Below are 23,587 nucleotides of genomic sequence, written 5' to 3' on the forward strand. Positions count from 1 at the left end.
GGAACCTCCATACTATCTTGGGTGTAAATCTAAAATTATGCCAGACTCAAAAGAAAATGTTCATTTTTAAAAAAGATGTGGGCAAGATAGTTTCAAAAGATTGAGAACAATTATAAATATCTAGAAAGATTCGGCGGTGATATTGTTGAGAGCCATGACTCTGCTTTAAAAATATGAAAAGGAAATCACAGGTGGTCTATTTATGGATGTGGAAGATGCAGGAAGACCCACAAAACTCTATTCAACAGATCTGTAACTCAAGACGAGGTCTCAGTCCTGCACCAAACGACAAATGATGATATATTTAGCTTGTTTTAAATGAAAGGTTAAGGGATGGAAGTATCATTTCCTGTGATTCCTGATTTGGATCAATGTTTTGTTTTGTTTTTTATATTAAGTACCCACACTGAATAAGAGTTCTACTCTGTAAAGCTTACTTCTAGATGATATCAATGATAGAATTTTTGAGGCATGGATTAATTCGAGAGCAGATCCTTGAGTATCATTTAGACAGAGAATACCTGAAATCCAAACTTCATATACTTTTACAGTTGACTTTTATATCCTATAAATGGTCAAAAGCCCAAGGATTTTCAGCTGTTCTAATTAAGTCTAAGGAAGAACTTAGTAACTCTTACTAAATAAAGAGAACAGTAGAATGCACAATAATAGCACAGTATTATTCATTATCTTAGAAACCCTGAGTTAAAACGTGCTTTCAAAATCCCCCAGCATAAACCCTTTTGCACAGCCCCTATCCTACCCACCTACCACAACACAGTCTTCCAGCTGGAAGTGTGTGGAGGACCCACATTCTCTCAAGGCCACTGGTTCTCCTGTGCTGCTGCTGCTGCTGCTAAGTCACTTCAGCCGTGTCAGACTCTGTGTGACCCCATAGACGGAAGACCACCAGGCTCCCCCGTCCCTGGGATTCTCCAGGCAAGAACACAGGAGTGGGTTGCCATTTCCTTCTCCAATGTGTGAAAGTGAAAAGTGAAAGTGAAGTCGCTCAGTCGTGTCCGACCCTTAGCGACCCCACGGACTGCAGCCCACCAGGCTCCTCCATCCATGGGATTTTCTAGGCAAGAGTACTGGAGTGGCTTGCCATTGCCTTCTCCAGGTTCTCCTGTGAGTATCTTTCAAACGACTTCCTAAAGGTTCCACTTCTTTGACTGCTTGGCATCTTACCCAGAAAGACACAATCTAATTCCTCTCTGACAGTGAGGTCAGCAATTATCTAAATGAGCTGGGTCTTTTCTGCCACTCATTCTTTTGCTCATTCATTCACTCATTCAACAATTACCAGCTGAGCAACAACCACGTGGTAGCCACTGATCACACAGTAGATGGAAACACCAAAAAGGCCATTAGATCCCTGCCTTCATGGGTGGAGGGGGAGGGGTTTACAAAGAAATAAGAAATAACAACGACGTAAAAACTGAGGGCTGGAACAGAGAGTGGCTGTTCCAAGTAGCTGTTGTAGATTGAGTGGTCAGGGAAGGCTCAGGGCATGGGAATAACCAGAAGGGCACTCTAGTCAGAACGAATAGCTACTGCAAAGGTCCTAAAGCAGAAGCGAGCTCCCTGGGTGGAAGACAAAGGTCCATGAGACTGGGGTTTAGTGGGAAGGCAGGGATGTGTGGCATGCAACGAGACAGGAGAGGGAGAGTGGCCAAATCTCGGGAGACACTCGCAAGACCCAGCTACACGTTCTGAGGTTGGGTTTTACTCTGAGAGCAACACGCATGAAAAAAGAAAAGTGGCCTGATCCATCTGCTGTTCGGAGACTGGAATAAAGTGAGGGCAGGCAGGGAAGCAGGGAAACCTCTTAAGAGTCTGCTGTGCTCGGCCAGGTGAGAGAAGGGGGTAGTCTGGGCTAACACTGTCGTGTGGAAATGAAAAGCCTTACACCGATTCAAGGCATGTCTAAAGGGAAGAGTCAACATGATCTGGTCATGCACTGTATGCTGGATTTGAGGACACAAAAGGAATCAAGAATAAGCATTGTGTATCTTGCTTATACTCTGCCAAGGGATTTCCTTCATATGATCCTGATTAACCCTCTCAAGCAACCAGGGTGGAAGGCCGGGATACTCTCCTTCTTATGCAAGAATACAGAATGGGAGGGTGAAAACTGCCAAGGCTTACACAGCTTCTGAAGCAAGGATTTGAATTCGTGACTTATGACTCAGACTTCTCCATGATGCTAGCTTTTCTTTCAGTATTTCATTGCTTGTCCAAGGAAAAGGAATTTTATTAACCGCGTTGATTTACAAATAAAGGATAGAAACAAGAGTGAAAACTGAGAAGAAGAAACCAGGACAACATAAGTCATCCTTCCCACCTAGAGATGTCACAATCATGGCTTCAAAGGACAACACAGACTTCTTCCATTAATTAAACGGATGAATCAGGTTTCAGTTCCGCATCCTCTCTCCTTTCTGCACAACTTGTCTTTGAAGGCATTCCATTTGGAAAATGTGTGACCTTTACCCACGGTGCTGTGCTTAATTGAATGCTTTGCATCAGAAGTCACCATGCTGATCAACATCTTACAACCATTGCCTTTCTGAAATCCTTACCCCAGTTCCTGGGTCTGTTTGGTTGAAATCATTTTACAAAAATAAATCATATCAAAGTTTTTCTTTTATTATTTTGAAGACTTTGCTTGCAAAACTAAATATTTTTAACACCATGGCAACACACTCAGGACTCTGGCTAATGTATCCAGGCCCGTACCAGAGTTCAGACTTCGCAAACTCCTGCTGCAGACAAATGGGCTTCGAAGGAGGAAAGAGCCAATAAATTAGGCATGGTCAATAACCAGTCCAGTCGCATTTTCTGGAGCTTCCTAAACAGTGATAAATTAGCCAGGCTTGTCCTAATGGATCAATTCCCTTCTCTCTACTAGGACAAACCAATACAAACGGAGCAAATTGCAAACTACTCAGCTTCTCGATGAGTTCAGATAATACCTCCCACACCTGCCCAAATACCATCCTCACCCATCTGCTCCTCTGACCCTTCCGATTTCCCTCTGAGTTGGGCAGGCTGGGTTAGCAGCTCTACTTTTTCCAGGGGAGGCTCACAGAGGTTAAGTGATTTGTCAGAGTTGCAGGACTGATCACATGGTTAGGAAAAGGCAGAAATAATGTTTTCAACTGCATCTCTTTTAAACCCTGGCCAGTACTGCTTTCAACACACCAGCCTTTGCTGTTGAAACTGAACTAAACTATCACCTACAAATGCTTTGGCTTATTGTTATCTTTGGTTCTGTACATTTATCAAAGTTATACATGCATAGAGTTAAAAGAATAAATGGATGCTATGCATCCTATGAATATCCAGCCCAACGACTTCACCCAATTCTTCCTCTCCAGAGGCAACCATTTATACCAATTTTACCTGCTTAGTTGAGCACTTAACTGCATGTCTCTAACAAGCAGCTACTGGCATCTTTTGATTTTTCTCTTTATGCACTGAAAACGGTGATCCTCTTTCCTCCCCTCACATCCACCACACACATGAGCTTCCTCTCGATGCAGTACTGCCACGACTTGGTTAGGCTGATACTCAGTTTTGCCATCACTATAAACTTAAGCAACTTCCAGTCCCAGCTGAGACATGTACATTTTGATTAACTTATCTGTCCTAAACATCCTCCTTCCAACTCTCTCATCCTCAGAATGAATGATTTCCCTCCTAATTTACGTTCTCCATGCCTGCCTGTCATCTAGGCTCTCTGTCTATTCTGGAGTAAGACCATCACTTCCCTTTTCTGTTGGACTTTTCATTTCCTATCACCTTTGCATTCCTATTTCATTGTAAAACACATTCTCTGGTAGCATCCTGAGGATGGATGCATGGGAGATGTGTTTTTTGATATCCAATAAGCACGCGGAAAGATGCTCAATATCACTAATTATTAGAAAGACGCAAATCAAGACTGCAATGAGGTACCATCTCACACCAGTCAGAATGGCCATCATTAAAAAGTCAACAAATAACAAATGCTGGAGAGTGTGTAGAGAAAAGGGAACCCTTCTACACTGTTGGTGGGAATGTAAACTGGTATAGCCACTATGGAAAACAGTATGGAGGTTTCCTAGAAAACTAAAACGAGAGTTGCCATATGACCCAGCAACCCCATTCCTGGGCATATATCCAGACAAAACTATAATTCGAAAAGACACATGCACCTCTATGTTCACAGCAGCACCATCCACAATAGCCAAGACATGGAAGCAACCTAACTGTCCACTGATAGATAAATGGATAAAGAAGATATAGTATACATATACAATGGAATACTGTTGTTGTTCAGTCACCCAGTTGTGTCTTACTCTTTGTAACCCCACGGATTGCAGCACATCAGACCTCCCTGTCCCTCACCATCTCCCAGAGTTTGTCCAAGTTCATGTCCATTGCATTGGTGATGCCATCCAGCCATCTCATCCTCTGACACCCTCTTCTCCTTCTGCCCTCAATCTTTCCCAGCATCTGGGATTTTTCCAATGAGTCAGCTGTTCTCATCAGATGACCAAAGTACTAGAGTATTAGCTTCAGCATCAGTCCTTCCAATGAGTATTCAGGGTTGATTTCCTCTAAGATTGACTGGTTTGGTCTCCTCGCTATCCAATGAACTCTCAGGAGTCTTCTCCAGCACCACAGTTCGAAGGCATCAATTCTTTGGCACCCTGCCTTTTTTATGGTCCAGCTCTCACAACCATACATGACCACTGGGAAGACCACAGCCTTGACTAGACTGACCTTTGTTGGCAGAGTGATGCCTCTGCCAAAATACTGTCTAGGTTTGTCACAGATTTCCTACCAAGAAGCATTTTTCCTCTGATTTCATGGCTGCAGTCACCACCTGCAGTGACTTTAGAGCCCAATATGAGGAAATCTGTCACTGCTTCCAACTTTTCCACTTCTATTGCCATGGAGTAATGGGGCTGGATGCCATGATCTTAGTTTTTTTAATATTTAGTTTTAAGTCAGCTTTTTCACTCTCTTTCTTCACCCTTATCAAGAGGTTCTTCAATTCCTCTTTGCTTTCTGCCATTAGGGTGGTATCATCCCCATATCTGAGGGTGTTGATGTTTCTTTTGCCTGACTATCTTGATTCCAGCTTGGAATGGAATATTACTCAGTCATAAAAAAGAATGAACTAATGCTATTTGCAGCAACATGGATGGACCTAGAGATTATCATACTAAGTGAAGTAAGTCAGAAAGAGAAAGGCAAATACCATATAATATCACTTACGTGTGAAATCGAAAATTGACACAAATGAACACATACATGAAATAGAAACAAATTCACAGACATAGAGAACAAACTTGTGGTTGTTATGGGAGTGGGAGAATGGGGGAGGGAGAGATTGGGAGTTTGGGATTAGCAGATGCAAGCTAATATATATAGGATGGATAAAAAAACAAGGTCCTGCTGTATAGCACAGGAAACTATACTCAATATTTTGTGATAAGCCATAATTTAAAAAAATATGATAAAGAATATACATATATATAATTGAATCACTTTGCTGTACAGCAGAAATTAATACATTGTAAATCAACTATACTTCAATAAAAGGAACTAAATTTCAGCTGGTTTTATTATTGCTTTTAAATTCTCTATAGAAATGTCAGATAAAAGCTGGGACACCAAGTTAAATGTGAATTCGAGATAAACAAGGAATAATTCTTTTAGTATAAGTATTGTGCATTATTTAAAACACACTTTTTAAAAGTCTAGTTTGTTTGAAATTCAGATTTAAATGGGCCTCCTGGATTTCATTTACTAGATCTGGCAATACTAAGGGTACCTCCATATTATACGCATGGAGTGCAGAATGCTCCACTGAAATCCCCTCCACCCACTGCTTGGTAGGCTCCAAACCTTGTCTATTGCAAATTCAAGGGAACAGCCACTTCAGACCTTCTTTAAATGGTCTTTTTTCCTTCCTGAGATAATATCAATAGGCCATCACTCTTCTCAAGTTCTGTGTGGGGCTCAACAGTACTGACTAAGTCTGCAAAATACCATACTTTCATCCAAGAGTTGGACAGACCCTGGCTGGGGAGGTGCCAACATGGCCGTGCGGGAGACAGGACCCTTCCTCCTGCCTCCAGTGGAACAAACTTGAATATTCATTAGATCAGCAATACCAGTTATTAGCATTTCTCTTCATCTCTCAGTCAATTCTTCATTAACTATAGTAATAGGAAGAGGGATGGATACCACACAAAATTCCAAGTTAAACATTTACCAAGTTAAAAAGTGGTCAAGGGCAAGATGAAGTACAAGTTCTGGTAACTCACCGTCTGCCCTCTCTTCATCACTGGGGACACCAACTCTCCTGCAGGCAGGTTCCCTCCCTGATGCTATCAGTGCGCAGAGTTCCAAACTCATCTCACCCTCATCACCTCACTAATACCATCTCATCAATGTATTTGCCCAGACACTAATTCGTTTATGAAGTTAAGTGAGTTAAAGATGAGGACTGTTTCCACCTTGCGGGGGAAACAGTAGCTGGTCTACTGTTTACTATGTAGTTTCAAACAGGGAAGGGTTTCCAACATGTAAATAGTATAGCTGACTCATAGAGATTACTGTGAAAAATGATGCATTAATGTTTTATGGACTATCACTGATCCTTAACCTCACTAATCTAGCTGCCTATAGTTGACAGTTGACTATAACTTATGTTTTTGAAACTAGTTTTAATTGCATGATTTCATATTCATATCCAAATTGTTAAACTATTGCCACCACACTAGTCTGTGTCCAGGGCCATAAGCAACTTACTACGTAAAAATGTTCTCATTTCCTGTTTATATATGTGTATGTGTGTGCTCCCTCCCTAATTCCTCCTCTTGTAGCTGATTATATTGGTTTTGACTGTGTGCCTCTAAATGTTTTTGTTTTGTGGGCTTTTAGAAAGGAGTGAAGCTAAGTGAATGAGTTCAATCTACCAACTTCATCTGGAAGACATGCTGACTATAGTAAAAAAATACCAAAGAAAACCACATCTCCTGTTTAAGTTGTTACTTTCATGTATGTATGAATTTACATCCTTCTGTAATTTAACTTTAGAGGTAGAATATTCAGATACTAATTTCATACAAAACAGGTTCGTTTGGATCCTTCTGGGATAATCTGGTCACTCTACTAAAATAAGGACATGGGGATTGAAAATGTCGGAAGAGGTGATGAATATATTTCAATGTCAAGTTAGAGATCTTACTACTATTCATATTTAGAATAAAGACTTCAGTGTTTATTGAATGCCTGGACTACACATTTCACACAGCATCTCATTTACAGAAGGCTTAAAAGAGTTAACATTTCAGGATAAACATTTGAAGGATAAACATTTATAGAGCGATAACAAATATCAAAAAAGTTAACAGAGACTCTTTGCCTCTCTGAAACTGTGTAAGTCTATTCCCAAATATTTCTAAATGATACATAAGAAAGGACATGTTCAAATATAGTCTAAAATGTTTAGAGAAAAGAACATCATCAGAATTATCTTAAAACACACATGAACACACACATTCTCACTTGCATCTCTGCCAACATTTTCAAACAAGTTAGATTATCTTACCCTGAGTGTAAGAATATTGGAGTGGGTAGCCGTTCCCTTCTCCAGGGGATCTTCCTGCCCCACGGATCAAACCTGGGTCTCCCTCAATGCAAGCAAATTCCTTACCATCTGAACCACTAGGGAAGTCCTAACTACTCATTACATTTTCCCAATTTATATATGCAGTAGCAGGGTTAATAATGCATCATTTTCAAGTCAAGATTTAGTACATAGTTAGTTGATCAAATATCCTTCCCTTAATGATAGGGGATACCAAGTAAGTTTTCTTAGCTATTAAGGGCAATTTATTTTTATCCTTAAATTTTCACAATAGGCTGACTTCTCAACACCTATCTGAAAAGTTCCTATCCTTTCCAACAACAACAAAAAAATTGGCTGTTCTACTTTGAAACCCAGAAATAATTTTTATGATTATTTAAATAACAATATAATTATTTAAATAATAATAATAAAATTGGAACATGTCACACAAATGTGGATTTGGGGGCAGTGATATCATACTAGAATAATTCTGAGTAACACAAAAGTTGTTCATTTTGGCTTTCAAGCATCAAGACATCAGAGAGGATGTCTACTATATTTGTTTATGTGGATAACAAACCCTTGTAGGGTAATGAAGCTTGGGAGTATGAAGCATGCTTGTATAGGTCTCTTTATCACAGTTACACCTATGAAGATCAACCAGGGATGACCATTTAACCAACAGCTGTGTTCTTCATATTAAGAATTAATAGCAATATCAACATCCCTTCTTCTTAAACTGTATTTAATGGAAAACATATTCTATGACATATACTAAGTATGTTCAGTGAAAGAAAAAAACAATGTTTGATGTTTTGAGAAATCTTGCTTCAAACAGGATTAAACCTGTTTGTTTCTGTTTGTTTTTTTGAAAATTGCAGGACTTCCAAGAACCTTGAATAAGTTCATGTGCACTGTATCCTTGTGATTTGTTTTTAGTATACAGCATTTCCAGGTTTATGGAGCTACAGTCCTTTTTTTTTTTTTTTTTTTTTTAGAGAGCACCAATTCACATTTCATGCAATACTGGTGAGAGTCACTTGCTGGGGAATCCTACATCTAGGGCCTCAGCAATGGGGTGTGTGTGTGTGTGTGTGTGTGTGTAGGGCCTCAGCAATGGTGTGTGTGTATGTGCGCGTGCATGCATGTGTGTGACTGGTTTTAACTGGCACAATCAGAAAGAATGCATTTCATGGCGTGTTTCTTATTGCTATTATGACAAATTACCAAAGACTTAAATGGCTTAAAACAATACAAATATATTACCTCATAGTTTCGTATGTTAGAAGTCTGACATGGGTCTCACTGAGCTGACATCAAGGTGTTGACAGGGCTGCATTCCCTTCTGGAGGCTCTAGGGAGAATCTGTTCCTTGCCTTTTCCAGCCTTAGAGGCTTCCCACATTCCTTGGTTCACTGCCCACTTCCTCCATCTTCCAAGCCAGCAACACTGCATCTCTCTGATCATTCTACTGTAGTATCTCCCGCTGATCTCAGAGAAAGTTGTCAGCTTTTAAAGATTCATTTAAAGATCTGTGTGATTAGATTAGGCCCACTTGGCTAGTCTGGGATAATCTCCCCATCTCAAGGTCGGCAAAGTCCCCTTTTGCCATGTAAGGTAATAAAGTCACAGGCTCCAGGGAGCAGGGTTTGGACATCTTTGGGAGCCATTACTCTGCCTACCACAGATGGGTTTGTAAGAGCACCTTCAAAGTGCTAGCTAGCAAACAAGGTCAAGGGATGACGCAGAGAGCAGTTACTCCTGTTGTTTGCTCCCAGGTATGACTTCTATCACCAAAGTATCAGGGAAATAAAAATTACTGTCTGAAGGGATATCTGACAATAAACAAGACAAAGAACACATTCACGATCACTAACAACTTGTTCTGTAGTGCTCTGGGAATTAGGTTCTCCATGAACACAGTCAGTTGGCCCTCAACACTATGGGCCTGATTCCACAAGGTATGTGTTTTCCAGTAAAAGGTATGTACTATTAATCAGCTATACTGAAGCTTTCCTTACTAAGGGACTATGCATTCATTACCTCTGATGATGCAGGTGTTATAACTGCCCTTAAAAAAAAAAAATTCAGGTGAAATAATACTTTTTATCTGGGCTTCCCAGGTGGCACTAGCGGTAAAGAAACTGCCTGCCAATGCAAGAGACATAAGAGATGTGGATTCGATCCCTGGGTTGGGAAGATCCCCTGGAAGAGAAAATGGCAACCCACTCCAGTATTCTTGCCTGCGAAAATCCCATAGACAGAAGAGCCTGGAAGGGCTACACTCCCTGGAGTTGCAAACCTGGGATTTTCCCAGGCAAGAATACTAGAGTGGGCTGCCAGTAGAAAGTGTACCTCTGACTCTAAAGTCTGAGTTCCTCGTCCTGTGCAGTACTGTTCACCTTGATAACCCATCTCTCCGATGTCTCCTCCAACCATGTAACCCCACCCCACACACAAAGTTCTTTCCCATGTCTCTAAGTGATCTGAGGGTCTATCAATACATACAGTTGGAGGAGGTTCTTGTGCTTTCACACACACTCATTCACTAACTCTGTCATTTGTTTCCTTACGAGGCTCTATGCATTTTCTAGGAATATTTATCTTTCTGCTGTGACCTCTGACCAGATTATGGAGACTTCTGGGGCAGCAGCGGGATATGTTGTGAGTAACAGGCCTTAGAGTCATATCCAGTTTCAACATGCGACTAGGTCATCAGCTGTGAAGTAACCTGGCAGGTCACCTGAGCACAACATGAACTTCCATTTCTTCCTCTTGTGAGGACTGTATAACGGTATCGGCTTCACAGTATCATTGTAAGGACTTAAAGAGACGCTCTCTGGAAAGTGCCTGATAATAGTCACGCAATAAATTGTAGTGGATACTACTATCTTCAATTCCCTGCTATGTCTCCCTACATAAAAGTGCCAGTGGAAGTTCTGGTCTCTAGGAAAGACGCTCATTGACAACCTCTACTGCTATCAGCAACATCTATACAACCAAAAACCATCATTTAACTTCCACTCCATTGTTAAGGTGTGGTTCTTGCTACCCAAGACGATTTTCTTTTCAAAGTCTATGGCTGCCCGGAGAACTAGGGCCTGAGCCTTCTTGAAATTTGCTAATCACATCTGGTTTAGCTTTAGACATTTTCTGGGGTTTTGCCAGCAGCCACGACATTTTAATGGCTACAATAAACCTCAAAGCCTCATCAAATCTTTGCTGTATGTGTGAAAATTATGTCCTTTTCAATTAAACATTCAATCTCGGCTCACACCCAGGCCTTATGGAAACGGAGCTGAAGCCTGAATGGGGACGGGAGATGAAACAGGCCGCCACGACTCTGGCCATCTCGCCAGATGGGATTTGGAAGAACGAGAAATTCATTAGAGAACCCATGGTCTGTATTTTCTTTAAATATTTACTAGGTACCTTTCATGTATTAAAAACACTGGCATCTCTAAAGATTAGCAGGGCATTTTTGTTTAAATATTCAATGTGTGTGGGGCAGCCCCGGTTTCCTCATTTGCCTTGGTGGTGAACTTCATGTCTTCCGATGACATGCCACCCAAAGAAGAAAAATAGCTGAGGTATTGTTCAGTTTTCCTGCATAAGGCAGCTCCTCCAGCTTCAGAAGTTCCTGTATGTCCTTAAGATTGCCTGAGGAAACTATCAGTTGAGTCCTCAGAGATCTGGAATGACACCATGGATCACCCTAGAGAAAATAAGGTACATCCCTGCTTCTCCACTGTCCTCCGAATTCACTCTTCTTTTCCCTTTGTTATTTATCATCAAACACACAGAGACATCAAAGGCAGGGGGCCGAGCCAGGACGCCTGATAAAAGAGAGCCCATGGAGGGAAAGCAGACAAAGAGGAAAGATCCAATACAGATCAGGTTTCTGCTCGGGGGCTACATGAGAGGGCAGGCGGTGGTCTCACAGGGACCAAGACACAAGAGAGGACGGGCAGTCAGGGACAGCCCTGGTGGCTCAGATGGCAAAGAGTAGGCCTACCAATGCAGGAGACACAAGAGATGTGGGTTCGATCCCTGGGTCAGGAAGATCCCCTGGAGAAGGAAATGGCAACCTACTCCAGTATCCTTGCTTGGAGAATTCCATGGACAGAGGAGCCTAAATATCTAACATATACATGTACTGGACAAGCATAGGTCCTCTCTGCTACAGCAACAGCTACCTTGAAGACTGGTCTGGCCCTGATTCTGCCATTGAAGAGGGACAGAAAAGTACTGATATGTGATGGCTTACTCCACTTTCTTACAATAAGAATCAAGCTCATCTCAGTCAAGGAAAAAAACTGTTTTTGAGGAGAGGAAAAAGAACGATCATGTGTTCACAGATCACATTCCTGAACAAAACATCCATTTGGTTGAATTCACGCTCTTGACCACATCAACAGGAGGAAAAAGAAACTCCACATGTTCCTTTAAAAATCATTTACAAGGTAAAAATATTCAGTTGTAACCACCATCCTTATTTAAGTAAGTTTTATGCCTAAAGTAAAAATAAATGGCTCGCCCTGCCACCGGGAGCAGATCTTTCCCACTTTACTTGCATTTCCAAGCTGTCCTCCGTCTAAGACTTAGATTTCTGAGTACTCTTTCACAATAAACATTTTTAAAATGTTTATTTTATGTCTTAGTGTAAAAATATTCCTGGTGCAAGCTCTTCATTTCCTCAAGCTCTGCTTTTGGCGCTCTGGGCTCCATTTCCACATTAACACGCTCCCTAAATCCTCTGCAGAGCTCTTCAATAGGAGTTATACAAGCTCTGAGGCAAGTATTTATATTCTTGGACAAGGAGATGTCTCCACTGTGAAAACACAAGACTCGAGAGATGCCAAAGGAAAATTCCTGCCCAACAGAGACATATTTTCACCTTTTAAAAAAGCCAAAAAGAGCTTTCAGCATTTTGCTTTGGATAATTAAAAATGTAAATTAAACTAAAATAGACTGTTTACTATGGGTCCTGCCATCACTATTAGACTTATATACATAAACAAAATATATAGGAATGTGTGTGTGCATTTTGCGTGACAGCAAGAGAGAAAGAGAGATAAGGCAGCATAGTAAACTAGCTTAGAAAACACAAAGCATGAGATTTTCTAATTAGATCTAATCTGCCTCTCTCTGGCTTTGTGAATCCAGCTTTTCTAAGCCTCATTTTTCTCATCTATAAAATGGAGTTAGTGTAGTTCCTGCTTATTTGGGTTATCTTTACCTTCTTACCCTAGTTAGAAGAATCAAATAAGACCACAGTAAGAATTAAAAAAAAAAAAAAAAACCACAAAGAGTTGCTGTAACTATTATTATTAAAATTATATCTATTACACGTTGGAAAATATAGGTAACAAGATACATATCTAATAAGCCCTGATTAACACTAACAAGAGAGAAAGATGTGTAAATAACGTGACTCCAAATGGTACAGAGATGGGAGTGTCCCAAAGACTGTGTAACCGAGCTCTCACCAATTCCATTCCTCGAGCCAGAGAGATATCATCCTCTTCAACCATTTAAAAAATATCTATGATCATAATAACGGTTCCCATTACCTTCTAGTTGCCTCTTCAGTTTCCTCAAATCTTTTATAAGGTCTTCAAATTTGACTTGAGAAGCCAAGAAGAAATCCTGTGGTTCAGGCAGGGGGAAAACACTCTTTTCCGTCCCTGCTTCCTAGAATATATGGTAAACAAAAGTACGTTATACTTCCCAGTTGTCACTTTCAGTTGAAATTCTAAAACACCTTTTTTTGGATAGTCGGATAAGAATCATAGCAAAGATCCCCTGCTATTGCTAACTTTGGGCTGGTTACTTTGAAGTGCTTTTATGTCTTTTGTACTATCATTTTGGCCTTACTGGCACTGAGGCCAAGGCTACGGCTATGGCATGGGCTAGGGTTTTAATGTTTTTAATTAATTTATTTTTTGACTGTGCCTCATGGCATGTTGGCTTATAATTCCTGGACCAAGGGATCAAACTTGTGCACCCTGCAGTGGAACCTGGGAGTCCTAAACACTGCACTGCCAGGCAAGTCCCTGGGCTGGGTTTTAATCAAACAGAAAATGGTCAGATATGTCCTAACCTTAGACCCTCTATTCCCATGGAAAAAGGTATAGGGATAACACATGAAAGTGCTTAAACTGAAAGTCCCTGTTGAGCTTCACATGGTAGCAATTAGATAACTCATCTTTGGGGCATGCCCATGGGTGTGAATTAGAAGGTACTGGACTCGGCAGCACTGAAGTGGGAGAAACAACTGCATTCATTTATGCTCTTACCTACCTTCCTCTGCAGTTTAAAGCTCGTGCATGTGTTTGTGTGTGCATGTGTGATTAAATTATTCACATATTTGTAAAGATTCTCCTAACATTGTTTGCCACGGAAATATAAAAGTGTTAGTTGCTCAATCGTGTCCAACTCTTTGGGACCCCATGGACTGTGGCCTGTCAGGCTCCTCTGTTTATGAAATTCTCCAGGCAAGAATACTGGAGTAGGTTGCCATTTTCTTCTCCAGAGGATCTTCCCAACCCAGGCATCGAACCTGGGTCTCCTGCATTATAGGCAGATTCTTTACCATCTGAGCCACCCGGCAAGATCTATCTTAGTAGGTGTTTACAAAGGCATGGCTGGTAGAGTGCTGACAAACTTCACAACTACAGCTAAGAGAGGATCTCAGCAGAGAAACATCCAGAGGTGCACAACCTGTAGGCATACGGGCAGAAGCGCAGCCTCAACTATCTTTTCCAGTCCAGCCTGCTTTCTCCCCGAGTTGTTCAATGTAAGCTTTCCGTCTTACATATCTCAGGCCGTCTTCACTTGTGCTTCTCTCCACACAGGCTATTCTGCCAGCTCTCCTTCACATTCCATCTTCCCTACTGCCATTAGGACTAATTCCAAACTCTACAACTGCTTTACAAGGCACTTTATGATCTGGCCTCTGTCTCCATCTCCAACCTGATTTCTCCCTTCTCCTATCTCTAACTTCCTCACTCTTAGACTTTCAGAACATAAAGGAACAGGCCACAATCTCTTGCTTGTAGACTTTTGTCTACAAAACTGTCTCTTTCCAAATCCTTCCCCAGGCCCTCCTCACATGTCCTGGTTCATACTTCTTCAAGTCTCAAAACAGCACTTCCTTAAAGCTCTCCCCAGAACTCCAGCACTTAGATGTTTCCAAGAGCCCCTGCTACTTCCCGTATCACAGCACTTATCAACATTAATTTAAAAATTTCCTTATTAGCTTAGTGTCTTCCCCAGTAGACTATAAACACTTTGAAGGCAGGAATTATGTCTTGTTCTCAGTTGAGTACTCACCATCAGGTCTACCAATAAAACTTTGGCACTATTACAGATAGCTTATGGAACACTGTTCTGGAAAGTCTGCATCTTGGACAGGGGTCATCTACCTTATCACTCTCTTTTCTTGTGATTTCAAGAATTCCCTGGGTCCTTTCCTCTTCCTTTAAGACATCTGGCCCCATCTGTAATGCTAGAAGAGAGTGGTTTTCCTCATTTGCCCTCATATTTCCCAGCATCAGAGTCTTTTCCAATGAGTTGGCTGTCCTCATTTGATCAGAACAATGTTTTACATGATCAGTGTACTATTTTTCACTTTCCCTTACTGATGTTACTGCTCTAAAAAGCAATGGAAACAGTACCCCAGTATGAGTGTCAAGATGGAATAACATCTAAGATGCTTGCCACAAAATTCCACAGTAATCAACATTGGAAGAACTCATGCATATCTCTTTCTAGTCTTCAAAACTTTTTATCAGATTTGGTCTCAGTTTCTTTTTTTCAAGTAGAAAACGAGAAAATGCTGCTGAGCAAATCAGCTTAGTAGTAGCTCTTATGAAAGTTGCTCAGAGTTCAAAAGACATGGCCCTAGAAGGGTTTCTTTAAACTTCACATATACCTCAACTTGGACCAAAAATCAGCCATGAGTAGAAGGAAGCTTGGAGCAAGAGTCACCTTTCTTCCGCTAATTGCTCTTTACCACTAACCACAAACATCATCACTTAGGCTCCGAAGAGGGAAGGGATGATTTTATAAATCACATAATCGCACACTCTTGAGTGAAATTCATTCTGCACAGTGAAAAACTGAGAGAGCACCACACAGCTGTTGCCTTATTTTTCCTAAACTGGACCATCCTATTGTTCAGTTGCCAAGTGGTGTCTGACTCTTTGAGACCCCATGGACTGCAGCACACCAGGCTTCCCTGTCCTTCACTATCTCCTGGAGTTTGCTCAAACTCATGCCCGTTGAGTTGGTGATGCCATCCACCCACCTCATCCTTTGTCACCCCCTTCTCCTCCTGCCCTCATATTTCCCAGCATCAGAGTCTTTTCCAATGAGTTGGCTGTTCACATCAGGTGGCCAAAATATTGGAGTTTCAGCTTCGGCATCAGTCCTTTCAATGAGTATATAAGGGTTGATTTCCTTTAGGATTTCTGAAACTAATCTTATTCTATTTTAACATTTTCCTCTGTGAAGCTGATTCCACTGGGTTCAGCTCTCTTCATCAGGAGTCAAATTCCATAGGCAAATTTCATCCTTCCTACACAGTGCATCTGCGTAGGAAGGATGGTTGAGACAGAGACTGCATAAATCTGTTTGTGTCAACTTTGAACTGCCACCCCAAGACTCCTCGGGATAGTTCTTCTGCCACTCTGGTACCTATTGTCAGAACTGTGGGTGGACAGACACTGCCTCAAGCTCAACACACCTGTTCTGCTCAGAAAACAGCTGTCACCTCCACTCATCTAACTCTTCACAGATGCTACTGACTACATGCTTGTGGATATTTACAGTACATTCAACTCAGTAAGTATGTATCAAGCACCTACATCGCAGACAGTCAGATAAACCCACCAGGAGGGGAGGAGAGATGATGAAAGGCTTGATCTGTGCTTAGCCTGTCCTCTGCATGAAATTGCAGGCCTTTTGAAAAGGATACCCTCGAATCGACTTTTCTTCCCTTGGTACCTAGGAAAAATTCTGCCTTTGTGGATAGTTAAGTGGGACTCCTGACAACATTTTCCCAAGACTTTTTCCATGTATTGGCTGCTAGGTTTCTCAACAACTTACAATAGTACCTCTTTCTTCTCAAAGCTAGGACTCCTTGTTCTCGATTTAATGAGAAGGAATAAAACATAGAAAATGGTGCTCAGGTGGATTCTCACACAAATTTTTATTTCTAATGGCCAGTGTAATTTAAGCAGGGAAGATGGATTTAAATTCCACGTCTTTAACTTGTTCACCAATGAACACTGCTGATAAAGTATTGGGTATTACTGCATATTAAGTTCCTAAATTTTGGTCTGCAGCCCAGAATCTAGTTTCAAATATAACCAATTACTGAATGGATATAGGTTTCACAGGAACCCTCACAATCTGGTCAGAAGGCACTGAGGTGACTACGGATCTCTCTGAAGCTGTGTTACACAGCAGATTAAGAGGCAGTAGATTTGTACCACTGAATAATGCTTCCCTTCACAAGAGTCAACTAAATTCTCTTGGCTCCAGTGTTCCCATCTGTAAACCAAGGAGGCTGGAGAGCTCTCAAATTCTATGTTGGACTTGAAATTCATCCATCCAGCCATCATCCAATTTCTGAATGCCAGCAATGTGAAGGAGTTGAAACCCCATTAGGTGCAGTTTTCCACATAATGCCATTCCTTACCTGATCATAGTAGCGCAGGTAATATTTCACCACGTAGTCCACCAGATTAATCCCATTATCCTAGGTTTAAAAGAGAAGCTTAAAAGAATATCCTTCACAGGAGACTCTGCCTAGTATACAGTCAAAGAACTGAAATCTCATTTTGTAACTCTCATACTTTTGTGATACTGAGTCTTGATTCTGTTTGATACTGGTGAAATTTTCCTTCTTGTCCCATTCATTTTTAATGGCATCTATAGAAAGAAATGACACTACACTTTTCCTTTGAGGGGGAGAAAACCCAAAGAGATAATCCATAAGACCTCTGAGGTAATGGCTATGACAAGCAACCAACCAACCAAAAGACTGTCTCAATATTTTCAGGCATAAAGCCAAGAGAGGAGGAGGTAGGAGAGTGCTAAAGAGAACCAGGGAGTAGAACAGAAAAACCATCCCTCCCTTCCCACCTCTCAAAAAATGTGTGTTCTTAATGGCATGAAAAACAATCAAGATGGCTTAAAAGGAACACCCTGCCACTTTATGACCCTGTGACTCCAGGGGAGAGCAAGCCCTCCCACAAGGCAGCCTTTGTGTCCTGTTCACGTGGGTCTAACTCTAATTTGCCAGTGTGTTTCCCCTCCCTCCAATCCCCCTCCCTGCCCCCTGACGGGGATGCCTAGCTATGGGCTGCTTGTTTCTAAAGAGAGCTCTGCAGGGGTGTGGAGCCAAATGATAATCAGGCTCAGAGGGGTTGACAGTGGACTCCCCAGTCCAATTGTTGTGGACCAAAGGGTAATTTTAACGCTCAGCTCCCTTGGTGATTCAGCATCGCTCCCTACTCAGGGGTGAGTAAATTACAAGTAGCTAACACCAAATTCAAACAGATTTTTAAATTTGTGCTATGCAAAGTCTTGTGCTATGGCTAATACTGTACACTGTTTTATCCTCTCATGGTGGTTCAACATCTAATTGTGTGCTTTCAAGCAAATGAATGTTGGGAATTTTTCGTCAAAAGAAGATCAAACATGAAAAACCTGTATTCAAAAGAGAGCAAAGAAAAAAAAACGTACTGCTAGGAGGAGGACAGAGATGAATGAAACAACTAGGGATACTTTAAAAGAAAAATTGAAGGGGTAGAAGGAAAATGATGGCAAATGACAGATACTCATATGAAAAATAAATACCCGACTTTTGACGTCCTTGAGTTTGGGCAGAATTTCTAAGCTATATCCATCTGCCTGTCCCCGAGTCCTATTTCCTCCATTCATATAATTTCCAAAAGCCAGAATGAGAGCTAAAATATCTTTTACACTCTTCATGTGCAGCAAGCCCTGGGAAAAAAATAACAATTATTATGAAGCTGAACTCCAAACGCACCTATGTTCATTCAACAACAAATGTTCACCAAGCACCTGATAGTCTGTTTGCTGGCCTATTACCAACGGGATTTACAATTGGTGAAACGGAAAACACACTTCATTAAGCTGTAAGTGTCTTAAAAAATATGTTCAGATCAGTTCAGTTCAGTCACTCAGTCGTGTCCAACTCTTTGCGACCCCATGAATCACAGCACGCCAGGCCTCCCTGTCCATCACCAACTCCCAGAGTTCACTCAAACTCATGTCCATCGAGTCGGTGATGCCATCCAGCCATCTCATTCTCTGTCGCCCCCTTCTCCTCCTGCCCCCAATACCTCCCAGCATCAGAGTCTTTTCCAGGGAGTCAACTCATCGCATGAGGTGGCCAAAGTATTGCAGTTTCATCTTTAGCATCAGTCCTTCCAATGAACACCCGGGAGTGATCTCCTTGCAGTCCAAGGGACTCTCAAGAGTCTTCTCCAGCACCACAGTTCAAAAGCATCAATTCTTTGGTGATCAGCTTTCTTCACAGTCCAACTCTCACATCCATACATGACCACTGGAAAAACCATAGCCTTGACTAGATGGACCTTTGTTGGCAAAGTAATGTCTCTGCTTTTTAATATGCTATCTAGGTTGGTCATAACTTTCCTTCCAAGGAGTAAGCGTCTTTTAATTTCATGGCTGCAATCAGCATCTGCAGTGATTAACAGCCATCATTTTTTATCCTTTCAATGAATTACAAACTGCACATGTTTTAACACTGAACATTAAATATTACATGTCTATTTGAGCCAATTTTATTTTTTAAATACTTATTTTAAAGGATTCAGAAATTGAAACAAGAGAGTTGTTACAGTTAGGTTTTGTATTTATTTGATGGCTCCGTCTAGTCAAGGCTATGGTTTTTTCAGTGGTCATGTATGGATGTGAGATTTGGACTGTGAAGAAAGCTGATCGCCGAAGAATTGATGCTTTTGAACTGTGGTGCTGGAGAAGACTCTTGAGAGTCCCTTGGACTGCAAGGGGATCCAACCAGTCCATTCTAAAGGAGATCAATCCTGGGTGTTCATTGGAAGGACTGATGCTAAAGCTGAAACTCCAATACTCTGGCCACCTCATGCGACCAGTTGACTCACTGGAAAAGAGTCTGATGCTGGGAAAGGTTGGGGGCGGGAGGAGAAGGGGACGACAGAGAATGAGATGGCTGAATGGCATCACCGACTCGATGGACATGAGTTTGAGTGAACTCCGGGAGTTGGTGATGGACGGGGAGGCCTGACGTGTTGTGATTCATGGGTTCGCAGAGAGTCAGACACGACTGAGCAACTGAACTGAACTGAAATAGAAAAGGTTTTAAGATCATTTGAGAATCTAGTTTTGGACTGTCTCTATATAAACAGCAAAGTTAAATGTCGGCGAGATACAACAGCATGCCTACGCTTCCTTATCCCTGGAAATAACCCTCAGAGGTGAACTGCAATAATGTATTTCGAGGTCACAGGCTCTGTTTATTAAGCGCTTGCTGATTTGTCTGTTAACTTTTACAACTTCAAGCTTCTTGGGGTTTTCTTCGGCTTCCTCTCTCGTTTGTTTCACCTCTCTCTCTCTCTCTCATTCTTTGGCTCCAAGTGCAAATTTTCAAATTGATACTTTTCTCCCTTCTCTATAATTTCAGTCAACTTTATTTTCCTCTATTTCAGGGTAAAGACAGAAAACCAAGTGCAGCTCCAAGTTGACCTCTGCTCCTGCTTTTTAGGGCATTATTTATTAGAAGGTGCATATTATATACCTTGGTGATATTTATGCTTTCTTTATTGAAATCTTTTATGTTTTGAAGGGAGAAAAAAAACTTGCCTTCAAATAAGCAACTAAACACTACAGTATTTATGGAGGATCATCATCTGGTTAAGGATGTAGGTCACTGAGAGAAAATGCCAAGTTGAATTTATAAAGAACATCGGTGGGACGAAGCCAACAAAAATTTATTGGCCCATCACTCATTGCCATAATCATTTATTTCATTTATCAAGTCTCTGGAATCTTCTTACAATATTTCACTATGTAAACACATTTCAGATGATCCAGTGCGTTGGTTTAAGGCAAATCTCTTGCAATCTTAGACAGAGTAGAAAACACACTATACTATTAAGGTTGGTTTTAAGTGGCCAGTATGTATATTGGGAGGTATTTGGAATATGTGAGAAATCTGTAAAAGTGTTATTTTTTTCCTCCTTCTTTATCCCCTATCAATCTGCATCTCCTTTCTTACTCATTCACCTGCATGCACACAAACTTATGGGATAATCATCACAGGGAAATACACAATCTTAAGTCAAAAAGTTTTCTACAAAGGGACTCAAGCTGATCTTTCCCACTCTCAGCTCCCTCCTCCACCCCTAAGAAAGGCAAAGTTACCCTTGAATTAGGCAGCAAACATACCTTAGAAGCTCGTGTGACGATCTCCACCTTTCGGTGCAAGGCGGTGATACCCTCAGAAAAGACAGATCTGAAGATGATGCACTGGGCACGTTCAGCAAAATTAGGGATCTGGGCTAACTCACGCAAAAATCTGTAAAAATTAAGAATGAATCAGCTGACCTCATACACAGTCACAGGGGAAATAAAAAGACAGCAGAAAATGATTTACCACGATAGCATTCCTTATTTGACAATGTCAATCGAACCATCATAAAAGGTATCAAATAAGCAAACTCGAGGGATATTCTCTACTGTGGACAACAAAGCCACTTTTCAAAATGGGTTTCCATATAACACCCATCAGAATGGCTATCGTCAAAAAGAACACTAACAAATGTCGACAAGGATGTGGAGAAAGGAGAATTCTTGTACACTGTTGGTAGGAATGCAAATTGTTGCAGCCACTGTGGAAAACAGTATGGAAGTTTCTCAAAAACCTAAATACAGAATTACCTTTTGACCGAGAAATTCCACTCCTGGGTATATATCCAAAAAAACTGAAAACACTAATTTGAAAAAATATATGCACCCCAATTTTCATAGTGGCATTATTTACAACTGCCAAGAGTTGGAAGCAACCTGTGTTCGTGAATAGATCATGGATGAAGAAGATGTACGCACAATGGAATCCTAAACACATATACACACAATGGAATACTACTCAGCCATAAAAAGAACAAATTTTATCATCTGCAGCAACATGGATGGACCCGGAGGGTATTATGCTAAGTAAAATAAATCAAAGACAGACAAGTACTAGATGATATCACTTATACGTGGAATCTAAAAAGATAACCAAAAAGATGCAGATTCACAGATACAGAGAACAAACCAGTGGTTACCAGTAGGGGAGGAGCAATACAGGGCTAGGGCAGTGGAAGGTACAAACTACTGGGTATAAGATAGCCTCAAAGATACACTTTACAACACAGGGAATATAGACAGTATTTTGTGATAGCTGTAAATGGAAAGTAATATTTAAAAACTGTATACAATTTTTAAACATTAGAAATATATTAATGGGTTTCTATAATGGTGAACAAACATATGGTGTATAAGTCAAGAACTGAAAGTTAATGCAAGTATACTGAACCATGTCAAGTAATCTATCTTCTGCTTCCCAAATAAGACTAAACCCAAATGGGAAGCATTAATCTTAACAGTTTGAAAGAAAAGAAAACAACGCAATAGACTCCCTTTATAATGCAGTATTCTCTCATGGTGTATTAACACAGGCTAAGTGAAGACAAGGCAAATGTCTACAGGCAAGTGATTAAAAGAAATCTCTTTCTAAAATGAGATTACTATTACTTTTCTGTTCAATCAATTATAATAGTCATAATGATTCTATTCTACAGGTGTTTACTTTTCCACATCAACTTACTTACACAGACAAGAGTTCATAGTTCCATGCTTGGAACAAGGCAGGCACTCATTAAGCGGGAACAATCTAAAGTTTCTCAAAAATTACAGCAAGACAGATCTTAAAAGCTAAAGGTGAGTCCTGACCTACACATAGAAGCTCACTGTCTGAGCAGCTGGGCACTGGAGCCCCTTGCAAAATTAAGTTGGAAGAGTTACATATTCTCAAAGCCAACCACCCGAGGAAGGGGTATAAACTAAAATGGATGGAAAGAGTTGGAAATGAATCCAGAAGAGAAGAGAATCCACTAACAGCTATTAAATCCATTCTGGGGTTGAAATGATGATTAACTGATAGTTCTGAAAGTCTTAGTCAAATCGTAACATGAATACCTTGACATTTTGTAATCTCTTACCAAGAATACTTTTACATAGGAGCAAAGCTGGAGCCCCCTTTTTTCCATAACCCCCAACTTTTCTTAGTTAATACTCTGTGCCTCGTTTAGGGACACTTGGGTTTTAATAATAATTCTAATAATCAACTGTTTTTCTTATTCATCCTACAACCAGGTCATAATCCTTTTTCTTTTTAATGGCACTGAGATGAAGCAAAGAATGCTCATAAAAGAAAACATACCTTTGTTTTAAGGTTTTGTAACTTCTGATTATTACGAAGACCATGTGATGGGATATAAAAATGAAACCCAAAGGAATTCTGGATCAGAGCAAGATGAAAAAATTACTATATGTAAATTGCTTCTTTGCTAAAATTAGTTTCAAACCACTGATTCATTTATGACTGAAATCAGGGGTATCACCAGTTTTCACAAACATGAGCAGTAAAAAGCTTGTGGGCCGGGAGGTCTCTGGTCCTGTGAGTGAGTCTTGGGAAGTCTGACATATTCAAATGCTGCTGAGAGATATCTCAAGGGTAGCCCCCTGCATTTCTCCCTTTCCAAATGCGACCGTGAAACACTATTCCCAAAGTAGGACCTATATCCCAGAGAAGGTACACTTTCTTGTTTAAATGGACACAGTGAGTGGAGAACTGATGGCAAGAACATATAG

At 40.8% G+C, this 23,587-nt stretch overlaps 1 protein-coding gene across 2 annotated transcripts in view; it reads right to left on the reverse strand.

Moving 5' to 3' along the window:
• FMN1 (formin 1) overlaps positions 1-23,587 on the reverse strand; it is a 474,559-nt gene that overhangs the window by 152,505 nt on the left and 298,467 nt on the right. For both annotated transcript variants that reach the window (XM_088839831.1, XM_055435909.2), the window contains 4 exons: positions 21,119-21,248; positions 18,503-18,649; positions 17,340-17,399; positions 13,207-13,327 (listed from right to left, as the gene is read on the reverse strand). In XM_088839831.1, coding sequence (XP_088695957.1) covers positions 13,207-13,327; positions 17,340-17,399; positions 18,503-18,649; positions 21,119-21,248 — 458 coding nt within the window. The remainder of the gene's footprint in view (positions 1-13,206; positions 13,328-17,339; positions 17,400-18,502; positions 18,650-21,118; positions 21,249-23,587) is intronic.

This window comes from Moschus berezovskii, chromosome 9, assembly GCF_049115385.1.
Source record: "Moschus berezovskii isolate FMDL1 chromosome 9, NW_MosBer_1.0, whole genome shotgun sequence".
NCBI lineage: Eukaryota > Metazoa > Chordata > Mammalia > Artiodactyla > Moschidae > Moschus > Moschus berezovskii.